General features: G+C 40.8%; 1 protein-coding gene across 1 annotated transcript; it reads right to left on the bottom strand.

Moving 5' to 3' along the window:
• Positions 1–1,931: 1,931 nt before the first annotated feature.
• On the bottom strand, positions 1,932–9,763 carry Mmp10 (matrix metallopeptidase 10). The gene is made up of 10 exons (XM_021207409.1): positions 9,613–9,763; positions 8,726–8,970; positions 8,487–8,635; positions 7,919–8,044; positions 6,549–6,713; positions 5,929–6,070; positions 5,269–5,402; positions 4,280–4,439; positions 3,476–3,579; positions 1,932–2,277 (listed from the first exon to the last, which is right to left on the bottom strand). Exons 1-10 carry the CDS (start codon positions 9,715–9,717, stop codon positions 2,177–2,179), a joined length of 1,431 nt encoding a protein of 476 aa, XP_021063068.1. The 5' UTR covers positions 9,718–9,763; the 3' UTR covers positions 1,932–2,176.
• Positions 9,764–10,783: the final 1,020 nt, after the last annotated feature.

The raw sequence follows: 10,783 nt of genomic DNA, 5'->3' as shown, positions 1-10,783 counted from the left end.
AGGCAGGCCTTTTGGGTCTGAGAGAGGAAGAGGGAAGGCAGGCAAAGGGGACTTCCTTTTGGGTGGTGGGAGCAAGGCAGACCAGATGTAGGCTGGGGACTGATAGTTCAGGTGGCAAAATCCACCGGATCTGCCACTGAAAGATTTCTAACATAGATAATAATAGTTAATGAGTTATGATGATAGATTCTTTGCCCAGCAATTGTGTTATCTGTTGATTCTAAACTAAGATTATCTGGTGTTTGCCATTTCAAGGCCATTCAACTGAACTTCATGGAAAGGTAACCATGGAGAAGTGTGGGTTTGGGAGAGTGTGCCCCTAGCTAACAGCAGAAATTTGCAATTGCTGAGAGGGATTGGCAGCAGTGGGGGGAGGGGAGTGAGTTAGATGACAGGATTATAAGTTAGGACAGCTTGATTCTGCCGAGACAGAGTAGGCTAGTCCTTAATATCCTGTTTCTCTAACGTCTGACAGATGTTCATGGGCCAGGAGGCTGAAGACCAATGCTCCAAGCTGTTGAAGTAAGGAACTGTCCAGGTGATCAGCGATCTCTAAAACTGGCTAAGTTTTGGAAGCTGTGTTAGGCTTCCTATATATTTTCAGTTAATATCAGTTATTCTTGGATTTCTGATGGGCTTGAAAAACTACATAGTCCCCTAGCCAACCCAGGCTTTTTACTTTGCGAGGAACAGATTTGAGAGGATGTTTTTCAGATGGCATTCAATCTAAAGCCAAGACATAGCCAGGTGCAGAACTATAGTCTTTTAAGTTAGGATAGAGGACACTGTTCAATTTTATTGGCAAAAATGTTGGACTGGGTGTTAGGTCTATCTTATACTATATAATTTACAAAATGGTAATAGTTTTTCTCAATTTACATTTTGAGTGAAAGCCTTTTTAAAAAATTAAACAGAAAGGGTGAAATGTTGCAGGATTTTCCCTGTCCCATCTCATTAAGGCAGTGGGGATTTGTGATTGGACAAGAGAAGGGAAGCAGAGAAAGGAATTGAGGAGACAGAGAGAGAGAGGTCTGAGGAGGAGAGGGAGAAGCAGAATGGAGGCTGACATGGTGTTATCAAAAGGTTAGTTAAAGCTTATCATTATCATTTGGCTCTGAAATTATTGTATTGACATCTTGTAAATTGTGTTATTATTGACACATAAATCTGATTGACTAATTAAGCATTAAGAGTCTTGATTCTACCAGGTAATTAGGTATTGAGATGGCTAACCAGGGGTGCGTGGGGGTATTGCATGAAAGCGAGAGGAACTCGGGAGCCCGAGAGATGGCCTGGTGGGAGCCATGCGGCCTAGCAGGGCTGGTGAGTTGGTAGGCCAAGAGACCAAGCAAGTGAGATCACCTGGCACAGGGGCTAGGTCTAAATACTTCCTGCAATGGGCTATAATACATCTTAGTGGTGACAAAGCTGCCATACAACTGGAATATGCAAGCAAACCCATCTGACACAGGAACCTCTGGGTACAGCAGAATAATGAGAAGTTTTGATGAAGGAATGAAGTTATGAGAAATCCAGTCTCTATGACAGACAGAAATACCAACAAAGAAATGAAGAGATGGCTAAAACCCCAAATTAATTTTGTTTTCCTGCATATAAAGTGATGAAGTGGACCAGCTCATATCCTCAGTTTACTGGTTTCAGTATTCTAGAAGGCTCCTACCCCAGTCTTATAGGACAACTACTGATGTATCTCATTCTTCTTTAGATACACAAAGAACACAATATCTATGAGAAAAAGTAACGACTTTGTTGGTATAGAGGATTGGAGAGGGTCTGTGACAGCAGTCCAGCCCCACTCATAGAGAATATGACTCCATTACACCTACTAGCAGATCACCGTTCAGATGTTCTGTACACAGTGTCATTAATGTTCTGAGCCAGAATTACTCTAGGAAGCAAGGAATGGTTCAAAAAATAAAGTTCTTTATTAAATAGTGAAATACCCAAGGGGATGTGCCCTCTCACCTACTGCAGTCAGAAGTTTTCACTTCTGTGCTCAGGTGATGCTGCTCTGTGACTCATTACGAAAGACATCTGCTGTGCTCATCCAGAGCCACCGAACATGCAGGAGCAACTAATCATTCTGACATATAATAAATTAGGTGAGAAATCATGAGACTCATTTTACAGGGTTGTATATGTCTTGTCATGATGATCAGCACAGCAGCCAGCTGTTGCTCTTCAGTGTGTGTGTCACCGTCCTGGCATTGGGGTCAAACTCGAACTGCGATGATCCTCGGAAGAAATAAAAAAACCCTGTAGACACAGATGAGAAAGATGATGACACTTTCTTAACTCAAATTTCTGATATGACTAAGAACGGACGTGGGCCGAGGCAGGAGGGTGTGTACCAGGTGTCTCTGCCTGACACGGAACTGCATGATTTGCATGGTTTAGCCCATTGACTGTTTCTTACTCAAAATGTTTGCCCAAAGTGAATGAGGACAAACTGAAAATTATGAAAGTTTAAACATTTCCCTATGGCAATAATCCTACTAAAAGGCAGAGTGAGGATTTCACTTCATTTTTCTGCTTTTGAAGGCTGTGCTAAAACACCATAATACACTATTTCTAAGCAGAATCCAAGGGATTTTAATGTTGCGTGGTTTCCTCACTTCTTTCCAACCTCCCTTCAAGCAAGTAGCTCTTAGATCACAGTGTGGGAGGCGATTGACCCAAGAGAAGAGACAATGATGAAGCTTATTCACAGTTTATTTCCTTTTCGTGTATATTAGGAGAAAGTTCCTTTAATAACAATGTCAGTGGTGTCCTAAGTATCATATCTGAAGTCTAGCAGATCCCCCAGGTATGACCTCAGAGGGAGTGAATGTTTTCCCATAAATCATTATCAGCAATCAAATTTTGTCAATTAAGTATATGAAAGGAACCTATTATCTATTTCCTAGTGAAGAAAGTTAATAATTTCAGACTGTAACAGGAGCCCAGACACAGTCGATGGAAAAGGCAAGAAGACATGGTAGAGAATGCTACCAGCCACCAGCCAGGACAGTTGACTGTATTTCATACTGACAAAATGATCAGAAAGACAGTGGCTTCACTTTGAGAATATCTTAGTGTTATAGAACAGAGTCTTGAAAATTGTTGAAAAAAAAAAAACAAAAAAACAAAAACAAAACCTTAGACAAAATTTGCACCAGTTACAAAGTTAACATTTTCAGGCTTTGAGTAAAAAAGACACAAGGCAAATGATTTGAAAGCTTTCCAATTTCTCACTTCATTATTGACATTAATAACCTCATCGAGTTTTGATCAATCAATTTTATGTGTACTTTGATAAGTTTTAGGGAATATTAAAATTTTGTGGGCACACATTTTTTGTAACACTTTCATATAGGAGTCTAAGAATATTTCAAACAGCCCAGCATATACTTAAATGTGATACCATAAAATACCCAAAATACCCTTGCTATTGACAACATGAAGTCACTCTTACCAAATTCGTGTAACACAGCATCAACTTGTGGCTCAATTCCTGGAAAGTCATCTGTTATCCGTCTTGGGAAGCCTTTATCCATAACATGTCTTGTCTCATCAAATCTACAGCAAGAGAAAAAAAAATTCAGATCCACACTGTGATAAGTCCCATCATACACAGTGTGATGTGGTGTGTACAGTCCTAGGTGGGGTCCTATGGCAACTTTTCAAATTGCACAAAGCTAAATATTTTTTGTGTGTGTGTGGGGGGGGGAGGGGTATGGTAACATTCAAACTTCCTGGATTTACAAGTATCTCTCATAGAATAATGGATGTTCTCTTGAAACAAGGACATCATACTAAAGTCTATAGAGATTCTATATATGTACCTAAGGTCAGTTTTCTAAGCCTGGACACACAGTCTCCATGGATCTACCTGTCATAATGTATAGAATCTATATAAATAGAAGATGAAAGCTGAGTTACAACACTTGGCTAGAAATAGACTTTTGGTTTGTACTGCACTAAGGAGGGCTTGTTAGAGCCTCCAGTCTGTTGCACACAGCTTTGCACAGCAGCCTCATGATGAGGGGCAATGGAGTGAGAAGGAAATGTGCCTGTGGCCCTCTGGTCCACCGTTCCTCATGGCCAGTGATGCACAACAGTAACATCCTTTGCATTGTCAAGTTGAACCTCCATATTGTCTTTTGCTTAATCAGAAAATTTGAGGTTTGGAAACATTAGAGGGTATGCAAGTATCATTAAATAGAGAAAACTAACTTCTGTAACTGTGCTCTATGCAGTTTTTCCTAATGTAGCTCACCTCCAGTATTTGTCCCCTACAAAGAAGTACGTCTTCTTCTTCTCCTTTTCAAAAACAGCTGCATCAATGTTCTTCACGGTGGGAGGAAAACCGAGAGTGTAGATCTCCTTCGGGTAACCTGCTTGGACCTCATTTCCTCGGACTGCCCAGAACTGACTTCCTGTTGAACAACCACACACAAGAAATTTTGTTCAAGTGAGGCTAATTGGTTTTAGAAATGTGAATAGTGAATTGTTGTGATAAAGATGAAAGCTAAGGTCTTGGTTTTTCATAACTGCTAACCTATGCTTAGGTCATCACAGGAATTTAAAACAATTGATCCTGGCTGAGTGTGGTGGCAAAGACCTTTAATCCTGGCACTGGGGAGTCAGAGGCAGGTGAATTTCTGGGAGTTTGAGGCCAGCCTGGCCTACACAGTGAGTCTGAGACCAGCCAGGGCTACATAGTTAGACCTTGCCTCAGAAATAATACTTTCTGAATGAGTAAATGGCAAATGAACAAACAGATGAACAGATTCACTATCTTTTTAAATTCACTTTTATTTATTTACTCTGTATTTATATCATTTACTTATTCTCTATGGATTATTGTAACCAACTGTTGTCATTTCTTTCTTCTTCTTCTTTTTTTTTTTTTTTTCAAGACAGGGTTTCTCTATGTAGCCCTGGCTGTCCCGGAACTCACTTTGTAGACCAGGCTGGCCTCAGACTCAGAAATCTGCCTGCCTCTGCCTCCCAAGTGCTGGGATTAAAGGCGTGCGCCACCACACCCGGCTGTCATTTCTTATAATAACCTCTTGGTCTACACTTCTAACACTTCCCTCATAAGATTCATCTTCGTCTGATTTGTTTAAAATGCTCGTTCACCAGTTCCAAACTGTTCTCCTTCTAATAAAACATCTCAAATTTAAAACAATGGAGAGATTTCCTAGTGCAAAGACATTGCAATAAGCTTTCTTTTAGCAAATTAAACATTTGTATAGCTTTTACCTTTAAAAATCAGAACACTGTCCTTGTTGTGAGCCTCATAGGCGGCATCTAAGTCCGAAGGAAGAGAAGGCCAAAATGCTGATATCAAATGAAATTCAGGCTCGGGATTCCAATGGGATCTGCGCCAGAAGTATCTAACATACAAAAACCACAATAGTATTTCTCTTTAAAAAATACTAAGCATGGAGGAACACTGTCATCTGCCCAATGCTGAAGCACCTGTTTGCAGCAGTGTGCACTGGATTGTCCCATATGTGATTCCAGGCAACGGATACAGCCTGGGGTGACAGGAACAGTCACCTTGCTGCAGTAAGATTCCATTCAAAATTATGTAAAATATTATATATTTTAAGAATCCACTAATATTTTTAAAATGTTGTGTATCTTTTTAAATGTGAGCACCTTGGAAGAAGGGACAAAAAACTTGGTGACAGGAGGTATACATAGGCAGGGCTCTGGAAGTCTAAAAAATGTTCTGGACAATGCTAAGGGGAGCTTTAAAAATACACTATAAATAAGAGCTGAATGATTTTAAAACACACCAGAAATATTTATTATATTATATTTATTATATATATTCATTATCTATGATCTCAAGTTTATTTTTCTTTCTGAGCATTGACTACCAAAAGAGTAGCTAGGAAAATATTTTTGTCTAACCTGTCTTTAAAGAATAGGAATTCCCCTCTCAGCGTGCTGACTGCATCAAAGGACAAAGCAGGATCACATTTTTCTGGGGTCTCAGGTCTTGGAGAGACAGACAACACAGGAACCACTGTGGCATCAGAGGAGGGACTGGCTCCTGAAGGGAGTAGTTTAGGAGAAGCAAATGTTATTAGGTCAGGAATACATATAACAATTTACAAAGTATTTAAACTTCTTCATGGTGTTTTGAGATGAAACAGTATGTAGACATTTAATCCAGGGGTCAGGGAGGAGGCTCAGCTGGTGGTAAGGGGACCTGCTGCAGGCCTGATGACTTGGGATGTCTCATGTCATCACCACGTAAGACACACATGGCGAAAGGAGGTAACACACTTTCACAGGTTGACCTGCACATGTATACATGTATGTCATAGCATGTATGCACAGACATACTTCTCTCTCTCTCTCTCTCTCTCTCTCTCTCTCTCTCTCTCTCATACACACACACACACACACACACACAAGCACAATGTAATAAAAACAAAGCTTTTCTGAAGATTTTCTTAAAGAACACTGACTAAGCAAGCAAGCAAGCAAACAAAAACCACCCTAGGCCTCTTTTTCTTCTTGCTTACCATACAGGGACTGAATGCCCTCTATATCATCTTGAGAAAGGTGGAAGTGGGCTGGGCTTGTGGAGAACCTGTAGACTGGATACATCAGAGATTCTTTGTTGTCTGAATGAAAGAGACCCAGGGAGTGGCCAAGTTCATGGGCTGCAACCAGGAATAAGTTGGTCCCTGTTTGAGAAACCACAAATATTCAGAGTGTAACAGTTACTATTCCACAAACAAATACATTGCTCATGCCAACCACACAGGGCATCCTTGGGATCACACATTGCCTTTTCCTTCTTTGTGGGCTCACTGGCGGGCATTCTGCCTACTAGTCACATGTTCATAGTTGATTTGAAGTCAGTGTTTCACTAACTGCTCTCTACTTGTCATCTTTGTTAAGATAGCTCTTCCTGTATCCACAGTGTTAAGTCCTGCTTGCAAAAATATTTCTTTGGCTGGATCAAAATGAGTCACATGCCAAGAAATAACAATCTGTATTGTCTAGAAACCAGAAACTACTGTTAAGATGTAGTTTTAAAACTGGTTTTAACCTCAGTTTAAATCAATCCCAAACTGCTTATGTATTCTTCAACCTCTGAAGTAACAAAGCTTCAGAGGGGATTTTCATCACCATCATCAGCACTTGATTGATATAAAAATCTTCCTAAGAGAGGTTAATGGAACAAATAAATTCACAGTGCATCACATGCATTTATGAAACTGCCAAAAACGAAATTTTAGAGAAATAAAAACACCCCTTAGTGCCATAGGAAGACCATGCACCTCAGTATGAACAGAGACATCCATTACTGGTTTCTGCCATGAACACAACTGGACTCAGAGTTGCTTCTCATTCTAAAGGGTTCTGCTGGTGCTGAGTATCAAACAGGGGTTCATTCAATTAAAGAGAAGAAATGTTGTTCAAACAAGATCACATGGCACATGCTGCAGGCCTGCCCCGTTAGAAAGACTAACTTTAGTTAATGTTTGCTTCTCTGAGAGTCCAGGGCAACAAGCAAGGTCTCAATGTACTCAATGACATTCATTGAACTACTCCTCTATTATAGGATTGGTAAACAGTGGTGAATAGTTGTGAACATTGGTGAATAGCAGTTAACAGTGGTACACATTGGTGAAGAGGTTACACTCAAACCCTGCACAAGAACCTGAATTGTGGAAAAAAGTTGAATGGTATTCACCATATTGCACTTGGGGGCAAAGAAAGAATGAATCAGCTTACATGGTTCATTACTAATGGTTAGATTATGAATAGGGCTTCAGGTTGCTACACAGCGAATCAGAAGGTGCAGCTAGCAGAATATTCCATTTGAGACTTGCTCTAGACAATCATGTTATTCTTGGACAACTCATATCTGACTTCATCCTACCTGAGGGTCCAAGTGTCCATTTCTCATCATCATCAAAGTGAACATCTCCATAAAATCCAGGGCCAGGTGGGTAAGCATGAGCCAGACTCTCTCCTGGACCATCAAAAGGGTAAAAGTCTCCGTGTTCTGATGGTAAGCAAATGTACAGAAAAGTAAGGGTTAGAACTTCCTCCAACCCCTTTTCAGGAAGAGAGCACAGGGGCTGTGTGGCTTGTCAATTTGTTCTCTTGAAATCTAGATGTAATCTTCAGTCTGATGGGAATGCTAGGCAGCCATCACCTTTAGAATACGATACGGGTGTGAGACTTCATGGATGCTTAGTGTCCATTAGTGTCCAGGAGAAAGAAGTTGGAGGCACTTCTTGGCTGCTTTGGCCATAGGAGGTAACACAGGTGCTACTTAAGAACACACCAGACTGAGTTTTCCCACCCCTTTATTTTATATTTCTCAGATTCAGGAAGTCTGAATGATACCTTCGTATTGTTTACAGATCTCCCAATGTGAGATATTTTGTTTGAGTAGCCTGAACAGCCCAAACACCAGATGAGTGACTATACAACTGCATTACCTCCAACTGCAAAGGAGATCATTATGTCAGCCTCTCCTTCAGAGATCCTGGAGAAAGTGAGTGGGGTCACCTCCTCCCAGACCTTCAAAGCTTTCTCAATGGCAGAATCCACACTCTCTCTTGGCAAATCCGGTGTATAATTCACAATCCTGGATAAGAGAAATCAAAGAAGGTAATCTTTGCTTCTGTGATGCTCCTGGCACCTTTTTAATGCTGTGTGAAAACTCTGGAGCCATTACCTGTAGGTGATGTGGGTTTTCCTCCATCTTGGAGAACCTGGAAAGGTACTGAAGGCACCAGCATCAGGAACGCCACACCTGGGCTTGAGCATCAGCTCCATGGTGTTGGAGTCCAGCTTCCCTGTCATCTCCAATCCGAGGAACTTCTGCATTTCTTGAAGTTTTTTGACAACGGGACTACTGTCCTTTCTTTTGAAAAATTGTTTCTCATTTTTTCTAAAGTTGTAGTATTTTTCTAGGTATCGCTAGTGGAGCAATAAGCATAGTTTTAAAGAGGTTGCTATGAAATTTAAGCACACAAATCTCAAGATCCATTTTAATTATTCCCAGTTTAGTGAAACACAAGTAGATATAGTGCTTCATTTGATTTTTTTTCCTGCTAAAATGCCTCATTTTATTATTTAATTGCAATTTAATTTGCTACCAAAGTAAGGAAGTCAGCACAAGTGTATGAGCACATTAAATGATGCATCTACGTTTTCTATTTCCACTATTAACACAAACCTGTCAATGTTTAGTCTTGCTGGATAAATTCATTTTTTCACAAATGAAAAATTAGAGTATGATTTGCTTTTTGAAGTTGTAGGAGATAAATATTATCATGCCCTCCCTCCTAAAGTATTTTAAGTAGCATAATTCCAGCACAGGAGTGATCTCATCCATTTCCTAGTCTCCCCGCGTATGCTGCTGTCCTTGTTCTTTACCCCAAGTAACTGCGATTCCTTTCTTGTCTTTTCAGTTTCCGGTGAAGATGGAGTTTCTACCTCTTACACTTTGATATTTTCCAACACAACTTCTAATTAACTCAACTTCTGCTGTTGGAGGACCAAAGGGTACGGTTGTGCCTCCACTTTGGCTGAAGTGGGTCCCCGCCACTGACTGATTACCTGAGCAAGATCCATGCTTGGGTGGCCTTGTGTCACTGCCGCATGCAGAGGATACGCTGAGCAGACCGGTAGGATCAGCAGTGCCAGAATGACTAGTGGCTCCATACAGACAGCCTTTACTTTAAGAACCGATCCTTCTCTAGCACCTGGCTTCCATATCTTCCCTTTAGTGGCCACTCTTTTATAGGGAGTCGGTGTTTAGATCACTAAGCATGACTCACATGGGTGCTATTTTTAATCTGAGTGACTACAAGAAGATTCATAAGATGAAGAGAGGATAGCTTACATCAGTGAATCTCTCAACCTAGTAAACTTGAAAGAATGCTTAATTTCAAGGATGTGGCTTCTGTGTTTACAAAGAGGAAAAGGAACTGGCTGGGTAATTAATGTTTGTAAAATGTTTGGATGTTTTGAAAGCAGTGTAATTTTAAAAAACATGTCTTAGGCTTGCATACATGCAGGCAAGGAGTAAATAGTTTAATGGAAAGAGATTGCAAAGTGACTAACTGTAAGGATTGCTGTCTAGGAAGCTATAATGGCAGAGACTCCATTGCTGGAGTCCTTCGGTAAGAGGTATTTCCGGCCTTGGGGTAAGAGTTCTCAGAGAAAGCAGTCAACACAGAGGAGGAAATGTACAGAGGGAGGAAGCTTGGGGCTCACCTACTCTCTGTTTCAGAATAATCGCTATCAGCATAGACTGGCTCCATAAAGACTTGTCAAATGGAAATCAGTTAATTAACTATTAAATGAAAATATTCCTCCTACCTCTGTCCTCCTCTTGGTAAACTGGGAGGCTCTGAGGCCTTTGAGCCACAGCTTGGGTGAGGGATGTATGCACTAGGTCAGCTAAGTCAGCTTGTGGCTTGGTGTAGGCACTACACAGAGGATATGCCAACCTAAAATTCGGAGAGGCAAAGAGGCTGACAGACTGAAACAACGTCAGCTAGACTTGAGCAAGTATGTAATTTCATCCTGTGGTTACGTTCCCTATGGAAAACAAACAAGGTGTTGGTTTTTATGTGAACTTCATGTGGGCAGTAAGTGCCTTTTTACTTTGTTCCTGGGTTGTTAGCCCATAGGACTTGTTAGCAGGACGACAGATTGCTAACTGCCCGAGGTGCTGAGGCGACTTGTTCTGAGATGCCTCATATTCATTTGCATCATTCCTTTG

This window comes from Mus pahari, chromosome 10 (assembly GCF_900095145.1).
Source record: "Mus pahari chromosome 10, PAHARI_EIJ_v1.1, whole genome shotgun sequence".
Lineage (NCBI taxonomy): Eukaryota > Metazoa > Chordata > Mammalia > Rodentia > Muridae > Mus > Mus pahari.
This window is presented reverse-complemented; position numbering and strand designations above follow the sequence as displayed.